General features: G+C 41.4%; 1 protein-coding gene across 1 annotated transcript; it reads left to right on the top strand.

The window, feature by feature from the left end:
* The first annotated feature begins 18012 nt into the window (after positions 1 to 18012).
* Positions 18013 to 18465, top strand: LOC128743588 (vitelline membrane protein Vm26Ab-like). Its single transcript, XM_053840190.1, has 2 exons — positions 18013 to 18076; positions 18133 to 18465. The coding sequence occupies exons 1-2, from the start codon at positions 18062 to 18064 to the stop codon at positions 18463 to 18465; spliced, it is 348 nt and encodes a 115-aa protein (XP_053696165.1). The 5' UTR covers positions 18013 to 18061.
* The last annotated feature ends 751 nt before the right edge of the window (positions 18466 to 19216 follow it).

The following is a 19216-nucleotide window of genomic DNA, read 5'->3' as shown; positions in this document are numbered from 1 at the left end:
GAATTTGGCCACACTATTCTGTTTTATGATTCGGTTTGGCTGTCTGCTAGCTCTATACGACTTGATTCCTTCCCGGAGTCGAATTTTCTTCACGGTACGATGTGCAGCACCGAATTTTCTGGCCAAATCACGGTCCGATAGATTGGGATTCCTCTTAATGGTCTTTAAAATCTTACCACGCAGTTTCCGGCCGACAGTTCCACTCCGATGATAAGTTTAAGGCTTCCGAATCGTCGTCAATGTTTCCTTATACCGTTTGATAACGCGCCATACGGAATTTCTGGGCAATTTCAACTGTTTAGCTAGCCTAGATGCAGACCACAATAGATTTTCCAAATAACTGTGCACAACTTTTTCCCTTCTTTCGGCTTCCATGTTGTTTGTTTACAAAATACAGTCGTTTTGCGGAATGTCAAAAATACATAGGAGAAGCCAACAAAATTTCCGACACGTGGGTGCCAAGAACTTCCAATTCCGTCTACCATGTAAAAAACCGTGTTATTTCGAGAAACCGTGCAAAAAAAGTCGAGCAAAAAAATTCCGCGTAAAAAAACCCGTGTGAAAAAAGAATTGAGTGTACAACTGTTCTTCGCGAAATTTTCGAAAAACCGTGTTATTTTGAGAAACCGTGCAAAAACAGTCGTGCAGAAAACATCCGTGTAAGAAAACTGTGCAAAAAAGAATTGGATGTACTCTTTTGGGGCAGATTTGGCGTATCTGAAAATAGTTTTTCTCGAAAATGTTTACGGTGATGGATAACTCCAAAAGAGGGGGAAAAATAAGTTCTAAATGATGAAAAGCTTTGCAGATTGTTGTTGCTCTTTGATCATGATCGGAAAACTCGATTTTCATAAATACCAACTTTCATGCCTCATAAACCAAGGATTATGGAGCAAAAATTTGTTATCTAAATGTAGGGTAGATGCTCCAGTAATAGGGGACTTATGTCGGAAGATAGTATTTAAAAACAAGACTAGAAAATTTCGGATTTGCCGATTTGTCGTTTATATTTTGGGTTTGAAAGACGGGCGAAAAACTCGCCAGTTTTTTGGCCATTACTCCGGAATTAACAAATAATAATAATAACAAATAATAATAATAATAATGGGTTGTGTGTGTCAAAAGATACTTTGCAATTTTTTTCAAATCATAGTGTACATTGTCAATCGGTTGCTAACGTTGCGTTGGTACAATAACGAATTTTTCCTCTAAGTAAGAAAAATGAAGTCCTCGAAGCAAGACGGAAAGTCTATGGAATCGTCACAAAAGGACGATGATTTCGTACGTTTCAATCATAAAGGCAAAATGTATGTTCTTCCTCGATGGATGTATGAAAAACCGCTGACAGATGAGGTATATTAACATTTTTAACATTTGCCAACTCGGCTACTAACAGTTTGTTAACCTTTCTAGGATCATGCAAGAACCGGATTGAATCGCGGGACGAAAACTACAACCGCAAATTGTTTTAACAAGTTTGGAACTCCAACTGCTACTGCTCAACAGCCCATAAAGAAAACCCCTCGGCAAAACTTGATCAGTAATGAAGAATCGTCTTCGCCTGAATGGAGAAAACAGATTGAAAAAAGTCAAGCCTATTTGGACCAACTAGCGAACAGTTTTTCAAAATCGATGGTGAACCAGAATGAGCCAACACACTCGCAGAAGCAGGACGCCGTCGTCGCTCCGGAAGAGGAAGAACACAAACTTGAACATATATACACGCTAGAAAATATGGTCGAGAGTCGAGAAACGGTTATCGAGCAACCCGTCAGGAAGCTACGTTCCTTGGAGAGCAAGATTGCGTTTGAAGATTTCCCAGAACCGAACACTTGTAAATCAACAGCCACCCTAGCAGCCAATTCTGCGGAGAGTCTTGATTCAAAGAAATGTCTCGAAGCAACTGAAAAACTCTGCGAGCTCAAAACAGCAGTGATTAGTCTAATCGATCAAGCGATTAACAAGCTCGATACTGAAGAACACCTGGGATATGATGCAGCCCTTCATCCTAGTGGCGACGGTTCGAAGCAAATTCATCGAGTTCAAAATTTACAAATATTGAAGACGGACTCATTTGCACATAACAGGATTGAAATCAAGAAAAAACTTTATGCAGAAATTGAACAATTAATCGGCCGTTTAAAAGACATTGATTTACTCGAAAAAAATTCTTAGATTTGTAAGGGCGTTAATTTATTTTATTTCATAATAAATTTTTCTGCTTCACTAGCCAAAATCATATTCATTATGGTAGCATGTAACCTATATAAAAATAGGGTGAATGTCCGAACGTAACACGAGTGGTCCGAATCAACAAATTTGATCAATTTGCTATCATGCAAGCATACACACACACCCTTCATAATAAGCACGTGACAAATAGATGAATGAGCGGAGGGGGTAAGCTTGAAAAATTGCACTGCTCCCCGTTCCAGTGATAATGCATGGTATTATGTATGCAAAACATAGGGGGAAACCCGACGACGACAAAAAATTGAGCCGGCAAAGGCGAAAATAATGGCACGATATGCCCAATCTAGTAGCGGGTGAAAGTGCTAGACCAACAAACCCTATAGGATATTATGGTTCAACCATATTCCTCAATGTTGCCGTAAAGAGGAGCACAGCCCATGTGAGAAATTTAATACTTTATGATATTAACATGAATGTTCTTTTTATTGCATGCACAACCACATATATAAGAGAATAGAAGAACGTAATTTGTGAAAGAACTTTTTCCTTGTCGTATGCTGATGTTCTGTGCGTCGGTATCTGACACACCGGCTGCGATACTACCGGAAAAATATGGAAATGTCTCATACGCAGTATCATAGTACTTAACTATAAAAGAGCTCAAAGAAATAGTTTTCCACACTATCATTGTAGAGTACATAATAATATAATACAGCATAATAACGCATTTACTTTTCTCTGTGGAGCAAAGAACATGAGATAGTGTGTGTTCCATATTTAACCCTTTATAAGGCAGTGGCAACCAGGGATGGTTCGATCACTTTGACAGTACCGTCTTAACGGGGCCAAATATGACAAAATTATATATGGGACATTTGTAGAACAGGTTATTATCTATAATTTTACTGAATAAAGTTTTGCTGTATCTTTTGTAGTTACGGCGCTACAATGCTAGTATGTTGTTAGTGACTAAATGAACGTTCATTTAGTCACTGATGAGTTACTAGCGTTGTAGCACCGTAACTACAAACGATACAGCAAAACTTTGTTCAGAGAAATTGTAGATTAGAACTAGTTCTACAAATGTACCATATATAACATTGTCATATTTGGCTCGGCTGAGACGGTACTGTCAAATGAATCAAAATTGAGTCAAAGTGATCGAACCATCCCTGGTGGCAACTATATTGCCACCAACAAAAAATTTTTATTTTGCTTCTATAATTATATTGATGTCATTATAGACGCAAAACAAACATTTTTCGTTGGTGGTAATATAATTGCCACGGCCTTATAAAGGGTTAAAGCAATAATAACGATGAAGGATTTTTTTATATTATTTTTAATATTCATTTATTTATTTTTGTAATAAGGCTTTCAACCGGTAGTTGGTTCGTCCCAATTATTTTCAAAAAAATGTTTTAAAATATAAAAATTGCACAAGATTATAAAACACAAATCAAGGATATCTTTCATCAGAAACCTACCACAAAACTCTGTAAACAACTCCCCGTTTTCACTCATCTCTCCTAGATTGTGGCGTCCCATGACGCGTTCAAGATCCGCGTTGTTTGAGAGTAGAATCAATATATATATATAGAATGCCAGTGTCGCTGCTTTTCTACATGACTCATGGTGGTTTGCAATTCGTGGCTATCCAGTTATTTTTGTACACCAAGGAACTCAAAATCCCGAAGAAATCTTTGATTTTTCGGGTCGTGGTTTTTGGATAAAATTTGGATCAAATGGGTATTCAGGAACGATTGTGTTTTTTTGGCGTAATGCGATGATGCTCTATCCAGTCAAAACACGTATTGTTCATCTACATGATGTTTTTGTAGAAACGCGATCGAAATTTTAATTGATAGCCAAACCAGAGGGCTTGTTGTTGAAGAAACGATATGGTAGACAGTCAAAGCCGCAACATATTTGCTTTTTAAATGTTGTACCGTATACTTTTTGCCGAGATCTTTGTGCAATTCGTAGAAGTGTACAACGCGCTCCCGAAATGCTTCTTGCTTCGACGCCATTTTTAGCGAAACTGGGCAAGCATAAACAAAGCAAAAAATATTAATAAAAAATATTAACAAAAAGAGGAGAGAGAGCTAACACATACACACTCTGATTTCTCTCTGAGCTCATTTGTTGTCGAGCATAAGGACTGCGAAAAAATTCCAAAATTTTAGTTGCCACCCGTTACCCTTCGGAATTTTCTCAACCACGTTGTTCAGCTGACTATAAAAACTCTCTTTCTACCCCAGGTCGACAGCATGACACTGGATTGCAGTAAGGTTTCTAACCCGTGTTCCAAATCTGGCAACGATTTTTCTTTTCTTTGTCGATTTTCACTTCATCAGAATCGCATTCGCCCCTGGTGTCTAAAAAATTTGATTCCCCTTTCTCTCTAGAGCTACATTTTTACTGGAGAGAGTTGAGTTTCTATCCGGTCAACGGACTAGTTTCAAGCGGCTAGCTTCCCTTATAAGTTGTGCCAGTGTACCCTGCTCGGCAAGGTTCATTACTTTTAAGCTAAAGGCTAATAATCCAGATCAATTTCTTCTTTCAATTTCTATAACTTGGTAAAGCTTCGGATACAGTAAGCTGTTTGTCTAAAGTCCCTAACCCGCCGATGGGGCTACAATCTTAGAACGAGCGAAAGTCGCTGTTTTGGAAGCACCTTCACCTGTTCACCGTTCACTCATAAACAGTTACAGCTAGAGCACAAATGAGCCAGGATATATGGAGTGTTTAGACGGGCTCTCCCTACCGAAGTAATACTTAACAGTGGTTCAAGAAGGTTTAGGGCCGAATTTTTAGTAAGTTGGCGGAACTTTTGAATTTTGCTCAATGCCGCAGACAGGTAGGTATTGTTTTTCGAAGATTTGCTCAAACCTGCTTCATAAAAAGGCATACCTCCTGCAGCGCTACGACGTCATACTTGCGTCGTACTTCAATACCTTCGCATTGGCGTAGCTAGAGGGGGTGCCAGGGGTACCAGGCCCCCACCAGAATTCTGCAGGCCCCCTCCAGAAATTTTCCTCATTGGAATTGGAAACCGGGAAAAAATTCAGTGTATATGTTCCCGCTGTGTAGATATTTTCTTTTTCACTGGGCATCGCAAAAGCGTAGTTGTCGTTGTCAGTAGCTTAGTAGCCATCCCGATTCATGCTGTTTCAAGCGTTCGTCTCCATTCAACTACATCTTGGGCCACTCGTCGCAAATTTCCCACTCACAGAAGTCGCAAATCACTTTCGACCTGGCCGAGCCATCACGTTGAGCCTTCCTGTTCCTGGCGCTGGTGCAGTTATTAAAGAGAACTATTTTCGTTGCACTGTAGCCTATTGACTTTCGCCAGATGACGATGGCAATCTCTCCAAATAGTGCTTGTAGCTTATGATTCATACGTCTTCGTTACTCTCCGCTTTCAGTTTGTACTCCTCCAAATATCGTCCGCATTATCTTCCGCTCGAAAATCACGTATGGCTAGCGTTTTGCGGAGGGCTAAGGAAGCCTAATTTCCCGCTTGAATGCGCAACTAGATCTTCTTACTAGTGTTGTTGTCCGTGTGCACCAGCAATACCAAATACACGAACCCGTCTGCCACTTCTACTTCGTTGCCATCAAAAGTTACCGTCCGCGAGAGGCACACATTTGTTTCCTTTGAGTATTTGGTCTTGGCCGCATTTACGTTTAGAACATTTGTCCTAGATTCCGATTTCGTCGAATCACCCCTTCAAGTGCAATGTTGAATAGCATGCAAAATAAGCCGTCACCTTGTCCCAACTTTCGCCGCGTCTCAAAATAACTCGAAAGTATCCCCGAGATGCACACGGAACACAACACTCTCTCCAATGTAGCTCTGCTCAGTTGCGTCAGTTTATTCAGAAAACCGTTTTCGTGCATTATCTGCCATAGCTGGTCTCAATCGACTGTATCGTATCTTGCTTTGAAATCAATAAAGATGTGATGCGCGGACAGGTTGTATTCACGACATATCTGGTAATTGCGCGGATCCTCATCAAGTTCGCCTGGTATTTTCCTACAAAACCTTGTGCTATCGGTGACAGCCAGAGTAACAAGATCATAATCAAAATTCAAATTTTTGGAAGGCACCCCCTAGGCCCCCTCCAGGGAAAGTTCCTAGCTACGCCAATGTACCTTCGTCGTACCTTGGAAGTTGAGTTATGGGCAGTCCGACTTCCTGAGTTTCCAATCCATCCATGTTTTGCAAGGCTCTAACATATTAAGTTAGATCATCGAAAAATGGGTGGGAAGTGGCCAAATATTCACGTTTGTCTCACGATGACAAACATCAACGTGATCATAATGTATGCAGGTTTAAATAAGAACAATCACGCCACCTATCTTGGTAGATCCTGCTCAACGGCTTTCAAATAATATGACACTTCTGTATAATGCAGGGGATTCTTCGGTCGCAAGTAGCAGCAAGGGTCGGATTTATATTTCTAAAATTAAAGTTAATGATCATTATAAACGATGGATTACCAGGAAATGCACAGTGAGAATAATTCTCTACTCCCGAGCATCACACTGATGGTTCTCTGCGTAATTTCATGATATTAAAATCTTAAGCAACACAAACTATCGCCGGAGGTTTTTGGCGTTTGTCCTCATGCACACCTTAATAGGATCTTTTATAATGCCAAGATGCGTATCACAAAATATTCTCTGTGCTAGAAAAACAATTGATTTTTTTTAAAATAGGTCATTCTAATTAGGAGCCCTATTTTAGAAAAAAAAAAGCCGATAGGTATTATTATTCCCAGCTCACCTCATTTTCACTCGAACATGACATAAATCCAGAAGAAAACCTAATAAGTTCACACACTGTTTGTCACTCGAGCTAGGCACATGATGGCCAACCACAAACAGTCGGATATCCGCAATTTTAAGAGTAACTGCCTCCATTTGCGTGCTCTATATTTCCATACCTACTGGCATTCGCATGCTTATCGCTGCTTATCACTTTGAAAAGCTAGCTAGAAGCTGGGAATACCTTCAACTGTCCGGAGGCTGTATCGATGCGCCGGCATTTCATCCTTGGAAGCATCATTTCATAAGTTAGCTTTTTTCTCGCTAGTTTAGTTAGCTAGATTCTTTGCAGAAAATTGTGCATAACTTGTGCTTCATAGTCATACGTACCTACATAGAAAATAATGGCATTTCTCGCTAGTGAGTGTGGGTTACGGAAGAAAAAAGAAAAACGATAGGATGCTAGTCGATAAGGAAAAACAACGCATAGGTCATGGCTTTCCGCACAAGCTTGTTGCATGCTGTTTTTCCTCTACACTGGTCTGCCATTCTATATTCATAGGTGACAGTAATAACGAGTACATATAACATTATGGTCGAATTTAGAACATTAAACGTTTTAATAATTGTGAAATGAGTACTTCAATAGGTAAACATACGAAATGGACTTCACATCTGGAAAAAAAATTTGCTTTGAAAATTGCTGGAGGCCGCATGCAAAGCAAAGTACGCGTTGTGACATAAGCTGACGGGCAAGAAATGAAGCGCACGCACGGTATCAAGTGGCGAATGGAAATTTTCCCTTTTGATGCATCGTCTTTTGTCTTTTGCTCCAGTTGTTGGATGATCTGCATGGCAGCAGTTAGATGCCGGAGGCAAATTTGTACTCCGATGGAGGAAGGCTACTAACAGCAAGACTATTTGAAAAATATTTCATACCCTCGGAACGTCCGGTGCATAATTATTTTCCTATTTCGCTTTGGTTGCATACTGCTTATGAGAATAAATGCAGTTTATGTCTTATATCGCTTCAATCCATACGTTTCCTATATGAGGAATTTGGATTTGAATTTCGTTTGATGTGGATTGACATTCTTAAATGAACTGAATAATATGGTAAATTTATCGTTTCGCTACAGTCAGTCACAGTTGCGGTACAGTTTTAGGCATGCAAAAACTTAACAGAATTCACTCGAGTACCACCTACACACTTAAAAAAAAGTACAGAGTTCGGTACAATTTAGTGTTTTTGAAATGCATAGAGACTACTGGACAAGACATAGGCGGGCAGCTGCGGAATGGGTCATTACACAATGTGCCAAAAGATTCGGTTCTACTTGCACTCCGATTGTTTACGGAAGCTTCGATGAATTGGGTACTCAGCTCTTTTGAACCAATAAAATCTTCGGGTCCGGATGGTATTCTACCCATTTTCATACAAGAAACGGACGGGGTTATAATGTCCGAGCTTATCAAAGATCGAACCAGTTTCACTTTGAGGTATATCCCGGAGAATTGGCGGAAAGTAAGGGTGTTCATACCTAAGGCTGGCAAAAAAGACAAAACCATGCATAAAGTTTTCAGACCGATAAGTCTGACTTCAACGCTTCTTAAACTGATTAAACGGAGAAAATCACGAATAACTATATCCGCAATTAGTTTTTAAAAAACTCTCTGTTACATGTAAATCAACATGCATATCAACACGGTAAATCGTCGGAAACCTCACTGCACTGCTTAGCGACGTTAATTGAGAAATCTCTCAAATATCAAGAGATCACTTTGTGTTTTTCTTGATATTGAAGGCGCCTACCAACTTCAGCTGGCGCTTGCTTGAAACATTCTGTTCAACAAATGAGACCAGTCTCTTCATGTATGATGCGAAGGTAAGAGAAGGTCAGCGTCTTTTCGACTATGCCGGGCCTTGGTTTAGAACGCAAGAAAATTTGCGGGGCTGGTTGAACGAACTTCGTCGTCGTCGTCAGCAGCTTACACCCGGGGTGGTTCGTGCTGTTTTAAGCTTCATTCAACTCGATCTTGGGTTATTCGTCGCCGCGTTTCTGAAGTTGTAGTCCACAAGGGCGCGTATAACCTCAGTGCGCATTGTCAAATCCCTAATCCTATCAGTCCAGAAGGGAGTTTATACATTGTCAGCTTCGTACGGCGGCTTATGCCTCTTGATCGTGCCGTTTTACGAAGTACGCTTGATGTCCTGCTTGAATACGTTGCTGGATTTCCTCATTTGTGTTGCTGTCCGTGGCCACCAGCGATCTCACATACACGAGCTCATCTACCACTTCTGGTTCGTCGCTGCCAACAATTGCCGTCCGCGAAAAGCGCAGGTTGCTCTCGTTTGAGCCTCTACCATACATGTATTTGGTCTTCGACACATTTATTAAACCCAATCCTCCTAGCCTCCGCTTTCAGTCTAGCGCAAATGGTCTCCGCCCTGACAAAGTTTCTGTTTTTAATATCAAAACGCGTAGCCTGCGCAGTTTGCTACATTTACTGAAAATCAAACTTCTTTTTTCGATATCCGCTCGTCAAATTACCCCCTCAAGAGCGATCTTGAAAAGCATGCAGGATAAATTGTTAGCTTGTTTCGACCCTGGCCGCGTCTCGAAGAGGCTCGACCCTATGGACATTTACAGCCTCTCCCAGCCGCGATTCGAACACACAACATACCTCTATGCCAACTGACAGGCAAAATTTTAACTTTGTCTGATTTTATTTCAATTCGGAGAAATAAAGAACACTGAATTGCAACCTAAATAGCTTTTAACTGAAATTAATTTCCCATTTCTTGAATAATTTCATTTCATTTCCCGTGCGGACCGGTCGCAACTGCGACGAATTCGCTGCCAAACACTGCCTCTTTGACCTCTGCAATTCAAAGCTTCGTTTTCTTCCGGTCTTTTTGCGGGTTTCAACAGATCCCGTCTCGACAAATCTTTTTACTGTATAGCATGCAAATCCTCTTTTTATGCCGAGATGTTTGAGGTCATAAAAGATTGTGCCACATGTAGCACCGTTTCGGTTTCGGTTTCGGTTTATTTATTATCAACGACTGTAATTCAAACATTGGTACGTTCATACCGAAAGATACACACTACGAAAATGAAACTACGTCAATTGAGACTTAAGTCATGATGACACACACACGGTATTAGTTTGATTGTGTTAATTGTATATGCCGTTGCAAGCATTGAATGATTTTTGTTTGAATATATATGTGTCACACTGTACAGCGCCGAGTATTAAGAAGCAGCAAATCTACGCAGTTTAACTTTTCAAGCTCTGCAATGAATTTGTTGGAGTCCTACCTCGATTAACGAATGCAAATTGTTTTCTGTGAAGACTCACAGTCTGAAGTAGGTTACTGCACCTCCGGTGCGCCACAAGGTTCCGTGATTGGCCCACTACTGGTTTGTTGCTACGTGAATGATTTGCCAACAATACCTCGGCACTGTTTCATTCAGCTTTTTCGGACGATGTACAGTTATATGTTAGCCGCCTTGCAGTTTGTTCACGAGATCTCGTCGATTTGGTGAATACAGATCTCACCAGAATTGCAGAATGGTCACTAAGAAATCAGTTGCACATTACCAAGCTAATAGTAAAGTTATGCTTATCCGAGGACGACGCAGGAATACTACGCAAATGGATTTGCTGCCGCCTGTTATATTGGACGGCCAAGCCATTAACTGGACGGATCGAGCGATGAACCTTGGTTTTTGTTTCAAGCAGATCTCCGATGGAATGGTCTTATCAACCAGCAATGCGGAAAAATCTACGCATGCCTTCGTTCGCCTCATAGTTGTGCACCTGCAGCTCCCATCGACATACGGCTCAAGCTGTTCAAGGCCTTGATACTGCCTCACTTCCTTTTCGGGGATATATTGCATGTCAATCCAAGTGTTAGTTCCAGGAGCCGATTACGTGTTGCCCTTAACTCTTGTGTACGCTTCGTGTATGGACTCAGCCGCTATGCTCATGTGAGTCACTTACTTACTTTTTACTTATGTGTCCATGTCCGCCGGTCCGGCAGAACAAAGGGATGAAATCAGAGATCTCCACTGCTGACGGTTACCCGCCATGGCTTTTACCAGTCTCCAGGACAGGTTCTCGTCTACAGCCCGGATGTCGTTGGCTAAGCTCCGTCGCCATGAGCCTCTGGGTCTGCCTCTTCTACGCTGTCCTTGTGGATTCCAGTCGAGTGCTGCTCTGCAAACCTCGTTCGCTCCTTTCCTCAAGGTGTGTCCGATCCACTTCCACCTACGTTCACGAATTTCTGTGGCTATCGGCCGTTGATGACACCGACGATGGAGTTCCTCATTGGATATCCAATTATCAGGCCACCAGGCACGAATAATGTATCGCAGGCACCGGTTAATGAATACCTGCAGTTTTTGCGTTGTCTCCGCTGAGACGCACCACGTTTCGCAGGCATACAGCAGTACGGATTTAACGTTTGAATTAAAGATTCGGGTTTTCGTACGTAGAGTGATCTGGTTTGAGCGCCAAATGTTTCGCAGACCTGCAAAGGCACCCCTGGCCTTCCTGATCCGTGTGGCTATATCAGTCTTGGTACCACCATCGGGCGTTGTTTGGCTACCAAGATATTGAAAGGCGGCTACCTGCTCAACTTGTTGTCCCGCTACTGTGAAGTTGGTGGCATTGTCAGTGTTCACTACCATAGACTTAGTTTTCGCTACATTGACTGTGAGACCTGCTGCTTGGGAGCTCTCGGAGAGGTCATCTAAATTGCTCTGCATATCGTTCGGCGTTGTGCGAGCAAGACAATGTCGTCGGCTAGGTCGAGGTCATTTAGCTGCTCCATCGTTAGAGGATTCCAAGGCAATCCTCGATTTGGTCTACTGTCAATTGTTCCAACTAATATCTCATCCATAACGATGAGAAACAGAAGCGGTGACAAAATGCAGCCCTGTCTCACGCCAGCAGTAACCCTTATGGGGTCGGACAAGACGCCGTCGTGCAAAACCTTGCACGAGAACGCCTCGTACTGAGCCTCGATGAGATGGACTAGCTTATCTGGAACTCCTCTACGCCTAAGTGCGCCCCAGATGTTTTCGTGATTGAGTCGGTCGAACGCCTTTTCGAAGTCAACGAACACCAGCAGAAGAGAGTCCTGGAATTCGTTGATCTGCTCCAATATAATGCGGAGCGTTGTAATATGGTCTACACATGATCGGCCAGCACGGAATCCAGCTTGCTGCCGCCGGAGAGTAGCGTCGATCTTCTCCTGGATCCGGTTGAGGATTACCTTACAGAGTACTTTGAGAGTAATACAGAGCAACGTGATGCCACGCCAGTTACCGCATTCCGTTAGGTCTCCTTTCTTAGGGACTTTGACCAATATGCCCTGCATCCAGTCCACCGGAAAAGTTGCGGTTTCCCAAATATTGCTGAAAAGCTGATGCATCATCTGGGCTGACAAAGATGGGTCAGCTTTGAGCATTCCGGCTGAAATACGATCTATCCCTGGCGCTCTATTGGATTTCATACTCTTGATGGCTGCTACAATTTCATCCAGCGATGGCACCTCCGAGTTCACGCGATTTATTCGACGAACTGTAGGCGTCGTACGCTGCTGGTTTTGATGGTCTCTGATATTTGAAACTCGGAAGAGTTGTTCAAAATGTTCAGTCCATCGCTTAAGCTGTTCTGTACGGTCAGTCAATAGCTGACCAGACTCCTTTAGCGGCATCTTTGTATTCATCCTGGCACCACTAAGGCGGCGAGAAATATCGTACAACAAACGGATATCACCATTGGCAGCGGCGGTTTCTCCTTGTTCGGCTAGGGAGTTAGTCCATGCTCTCTTGTCCCGCCTACAAGCACGTTTAACAGCCCTCTCCAGTTCGGCGTATCGTTGACGGGCAGCTGTCTTAGCCGATCTGGTCCTCGCTCGCTCAATGCCGGCTTTCGCCTCTCTCCGCTCGTCGATCTTCCTCCAAGTTTCATCCGAAATCCACTCCCTCCGCCCACTGCGCGCTTTGTCGAGGGTTTCATCACTGGTCGTGATGAAGGCGTTCTTGATGCCGGTCCATTGCTCTTCGACGGTTCCACCAGGTGGCAACTCCGAGGCTCGAGATTCAAGTTGTTCAACAAAGGCCCTTTTCACCTCAGGATTCTCCAATCGGCGGACGTCGTAGCGGCACCCAACTTTCTCCTCCCGTCGTTGGACACGTGCGACGCGCAGACGTATCTCAGCGATAACAAGATAATGGTCGGATGCAATGTCAGCGCTGCGTTTGTTGCGTACATCAAGAAGGCTCCTTCTCCATTTCCGGCTGATGCAGATGTGGTCGATTTGGTTTTCTGTTCGGCCGTCGCGGGAAACCTACGTGACTTTATGTACTGGTCTATGGGGGAAGAGCGATTCACCAATGACCATGTCGTTATTACCACAGAATTCTGTAAACAGCTCCCCGTTTTCGCTCATCTCTCCTAGGCCATGGCGTCCCATGACGCGTTCAAGGTCCGCGTTGTTTGAGCCAATCTTCGCGTTGAAGTCGCCCATGTGAATTTGGATGTCCCCCTTCGGGATTTTCTCAACCACGCTGTTCAGCTGGCTGTAAAAGCTCTCTTTCTCCTGCAGGTCGGCAGCATCTGTTGGCGCATAGCACTGGATTGCCGTAAGGTTCCTAACCCGTGTTCTGAATCTGGCAACGATTATTCGCTCATTTATTGGTTCCCACTTCATCAGGGCCGCATGTGCCCCTGGGCTCAGTAGGAATCCAACTCCTCTTTCTCGAGTAGCATTTTCACCTCGTATGCCAGAGTAGAGCAAGACTTGCCCGGATGATGTCCTGTGTTCGCCAGTACCCGGCCAGCGGACCTCGCTCAGCCCCAGGATTTCAAGCTTCAGACGGCTAGCTTCCCTTGCAAGTTGAACCAGCTTGCCCTGCTGGGCAAGGGTCAGTATATTCCATGTTCCGATTCGTGTCCGTGTTTTCATGCTAAAGGTCGTTGCCAATAATCCGGAGAGATTTCTTCTTTCATTTTCGGTAACTTTTTGTATGTTCTTGTACAGTAGGCTGTTAACCTAAGGTCCTTATCACATTGTGAATAAATTGTGTTCACCACAAATCAGGGATGGTTCGATCACTTTGACTCAATTTTGATTCATTTGACAGTACCGTCTCAGCGGATCCAAATATGACAAAGTTATGTATAGGACATTTGAACGTTCATTTAGTCACTGATGAGTTACTAGCATTGTAGCACCGTAACTACAAAAGATACAGCAATTTTTTTCAGCAAAATTATAGATAATAGCTAGCTCTACAAATGTCCTATACATAACTTTGTCATATTTGGATCCGCTGAGACGGAACTGTCAAATGAATCAAAGTTGAGTTAAAGTGATCGAACCAACGCTGCCGCAAATACTTTCCCAGAGGCTGATACCAGCTCAAGGACTTCGCCTCCAAAACCTGATTATTCCGCGCAATAACACGAACAGCTACTCTAATTCACTATTCGTACGAGGTGTTGCAATTTGGAATTCTTTACCCACTGTGATCAAACAATCGACAACGGAAGCAGATTTTAAGAGGGACTGTCTAGAGTTTTTTTAACCGTCGTTAAATTAAATATTTAGTATGTAATATATTGAGGATGTAATATATAAGAATTTATAAAGATGATCTACGAATTGTGACCTTCGGAGATAGCAAAGGTTTACCTTACGCTATCAGATACATAAATAACTAAACTATTGCATCTTGCAGCAATTTTACGAGTTCTACGCAAATTCATTTTTTAATGATAATTATCCTGTACTTACTAAATACATTGAAAATATGCTTGTCAAGCAAGCAGGGGTGCAGTGGAGAGGCAATAACAGAAAACTGATGGTTCAAATGCTAACTTGCAAACATGTGTGGTAAACGCAGAAAATAACCACGCTAATAATTTTTGCGTGGGACTCTAAATTGGTAGAAACTCTGCAATAACTAAATAACTAAACATATCTACCTCAGTGTCGCCCAATCGAAATTTTCTAAGGGAGTTTTAGCTCCTTGATATACAAAACTAACTGCAGAGCCACGAATTGCATTTGATTAGAATCAAGAGATGCATTCGCAAAGTTGATATGATGGCCGTACAATAACTCTTCTGTTCCGATATCATGTCCAATTTTGGTGACTGTTTGAATAAGGTAACTGACACTTCTTGGAATGTTTTTCGCCCCGTTATTATCTGTTCAACTAATACACTTTCGCGATAAATATATGATAAAAATCACAAAATACATAAATCAGTTTAAAGTAAAGTGCCTGCACTACGAATTTCATTTAAGAGCAATCATTTAAATTGAATTCATATAGAAACAGGATAAAGATTCACTCTGAATGCGTACTATAATGAATAAAGGTGCAGAATGAGAATGTTCCCGAATAGAGCAGTCCGAGTACGTTATATTCTTATATAGTAAACAAACCAACGAGCAGGAGCGTGCCACAGACCAATTTGCAACATAAACATGATCGAAAGGGGAGTTCTTATAGAATTTTATACTTTTTTCTAAGTTCTCTGCAGCGACAACGCAGCTAAATTTGATGACTCTATCATGACTCTCTTACGGCAAACCACATCCTGAGAGTACATTAAAGGTGGGTGTTGCACACTGATTCAACACGATGATTTTCAATATTATTATTATTATTATTGTTATAGAATAGTCTTAATTTTGTTTCTTGATTAAAACAAAATAGAGTGTAAATAAAAGTGTAAACCTTAAAATTATTTATTTTAACCATATATCGCATAATGCACAACCATGGTGCATTTGTTTAGATACGCACTACGTTAGGGTGAAAGTTTCAGCCAGCCACCCTTCGTTCGGATGCACGCTGTCGCTCTGCCGGAATCCAATCACGTATAAAAGGGTGCCGAAAATGGTCCACAGTTTGGCTATTTGATTAATTTGTTTTATATTGAGGCAAATAAAAAGCGTACTATATCATGTAGACACAGGAATGCAATCAACCAACTATCCTATAGATTAAAAAGTTTCCTAATGCATCCGATCCAATGTCCACAATTAGATATATGTTTTACCAATACAATGTAAAGGCTTCTATATCGCATAGATGGACATTCAAATTCCTTCACATAGTTGACATAATTTTCTTGTGCTTCAGGAAGAATACTTGATGCTACGTTTTGTTCTCCGAGTCGTCTCTGTTTCATTGCCCACATCAAGGCACAAAGCATAATGGGTCATATCCTTGCATAAAATTCCCACTACTCCGTACCGTAGTTCGAACTTACCCGTCCCGAGGCGTGCTTGTTATGCCCGGTGCCTTGTCGATAGAGAATTATCATTTTTCCTGCACAACCGAAGACGCCTCCGACAGAAGGCTGGTTGGACTTGTCCCATTGACATTCCTAACGGAAAGAATTTCACAAACTAGAGCCGATATTATTTACCCTACTGAAGCTTGAGCGTCGTAGGTCCATTGCGAATGGCCTTCTGAATCGTTCCAATTAATTATTCCACTCATGGCAATGATAATCTATCGTCAAGGTGATAATAAATCATGTCACGTATTATTGCTGGTGAACCCAAAGCGGAACATGTGTTAACACACATCCGAATGCGGTTCTTTGGTCCGGTCAAGTATGCTACGATATTACCCAAAACTGTTGATCATTCAACCATAATTACAATACATGATAATAATATTTCAAATAATCAAGTGATGAAGTATTAAATTGTGAAATAATACACAAATTAAAAACACAAATATGTAGTTCTTATAACCCTTTATATTACAAACTATTTATATATTCAAACTAAAATTACTGGACATTGGTATTCTGTAGGTCACACGAACAATCTTAAGTATTTTTTACAAAAACATTCACCTACGCAATTGTGTGAATGAGTGCTTAAACATGTTTTACGTAAGCCACAAATACTGAACGAACACAAATCAATAAGTTTCAAGAAAAAAAAACACAAATTTTCTATTGAAAACTGAAAAAGAGGCACCATATATCCAAAAACTATGAAAAAAATACACATTGTTTGTTTATTTATAATCCTTCTTAGAATTTTCGAAACACATTGTAATATATCCGTAGATGGAGAAGGTCCACTAATCAAAGGTCCACTAATGGCGACATTGCATTAATAACCGTATAATGGACTCTCACTTGTTGAAAATGTTGATTTTAAGGCATTATCAAAAGTAACTAAAATTTTATAACCTTCAATGTGTGTTATGTTCAGTACTTCCTATTTCATGTCATATATCCTCGAAAATAAGAAGTAAAAGCTGAAAAACTTCCCGATAGTACCCAAAGTCGATTATGGGTAAAGGGTCCACTGTAGGTTAACTTACCCCAATTTGGTTCTGCATTAAATACTAAAATATTTTAAGCAGTTTTTTATCGTCGAGGAGTTTTGGAATTTTAAAATGACATTGGATTTTTTTTGTTTGCACAAGGAATTTGTATAATTGCTATGATTGCACACAAAATGCTAATGTCTTAAGTTTAAATCTAATTATAATAAATAAATAATCGTATGCTTTATTTAAACCGTGGTTCAATGACCTCCAGCAAATAACATACGAGTTCACACGATCTCAATCAGTTGACTGTGGACAATGGCATTGACTTTACTAATTCCAAAATCGTCAACTAACTCCGACACTACTGGTATTACATTTGAATTATACCATACAATATCGCTTATCCAATTTGCTCTGAGAACAGCAAGGTCATTTGATTGGCGCATTGCCACGTTTCAACTGCTTGGTTCAAATTTAGTGCAACGAGGGCTTAGCTAACGTGATTGGCATACTAATTAAAGGACCGACCTGTGCTCATGATGATTAAGTGATATGCGATTCTCAGCACTTTCGGTTTCATTCAGCCACGTACGTGAGTTGGGTTACCGAGTTATCGAACCACCACCCAGTCGAATAGTAACAGGTGAATCAATTCTGCTGTATTAAGGTATAAATATTTATCCAAACAAACCTGAAAATATCATCAGTCCTTTAAGTTCTCTTCTAGTGTCAGCAAGCTACAGTAAGCAATACCAACTTTTAAAATGTTCACCAAAGTGGTAAGACCTAATCATTTCGAAAAACTCAAACATCCACTAACGAGAAATCATTTCAGATCGTCCTTGTTGCCGTTGCCATCGCTTGCGTTAACGGAAAGCCACTGGTTGCGGCTCCACTTGTTGCTGCTGCTCCAGCGGTAGTAACCGCCCAGAGTTCTCAGTACGTTGCACGCAACTATAACGGAATCGCTGCTGCTTATACCGCTCCAGTTGCTGCTGCCTATACTGCCCCTGTGGCTGCTGCCTATACCGCCCCAGTAGCTGCTGCATATACTGCTCCATTTGCCGCTGCTTACACTGCTCCAGTGGCTGCTGCATACACGGCTTCTCCGTACGCTGCCGCCTATACCACCTACGCTGCCTCCCCATACTATCCTTATGTTTTGTAACTTGCCACAAACCCTCTCCAATAAACACCGTTGTTGCATAATTTGAATCCCTTCTTTTCAATTTGCCCTTTCGAATAGTAAATTGGTGTAAATTGATGCCACGTGCCAAATGATGACATGCGAGTCACCCCTCGTCAATGTCCACCTCAGCAACGGCTGGCTAGGGTATGCAGGTAATCTGATAAATATTGCTCTATTAGGTATGAACTTCTTTTGTTCTATGCACCGAAGGGACGCGGTGGCGTTGACAACGAGACTCATGTAAACAGCACGCCCGGGGCAACGTATCGAGTTTCCAATTTAAAGACGGGCTGGGCAGAATGCATTAATCCCGAAGCCGGCCTAGTTAGCACGTTTAGACAGAAATTGATCTAACAAAACGATGATGCTTGACATACATCAACCAAGGTCCTATAAGATCTGTTCGATTCTTAGCTTCAATAGAATTGAAGGGATGCTTTTGCTGAAGAAATTCATCGAATGAATGAACTTATTTTTGTGCTTTCAAATAATGTAGAGCAACTACTATTTATAGCACTATATACTTATCGACATGTGCATATTAGTCTGTAGAGATAATTCCATCATACTATCCAGTATGATTGTATGTAGAGTTTGTCAGCCGTAAACATATAGTTTTAGTTCCTTAGTTTGTTTTGAAAGATCATGGACTCAATTAATGATAAAATTATATTTGATGAAAATCAGATCTTGTCAGATTTTGAAGTAGCTCAAACACATCGGCGTCAAA

The sequence above is a fragment of the Sabethes cyaneus genome, chromosome 3, assembly GCF_943734655.1.
Source record: "Sabethes cyaneus chromosome 3, idSabCyanKW18_F2, whole genome shotgun sequence".
Classification (NCBI taxonomy): domain Eukaryota; kingdom Metazoa; phylum Arthropoda; class Insecta; order Diptera; family Culicidae; genus Sabethes; species Sabethes cyaneus.
The sequence above is the reverse complement of the archived record's forward strand: the minus strand, read 5'-3'. Positions and strand labels throughout refer to the sequence as shown.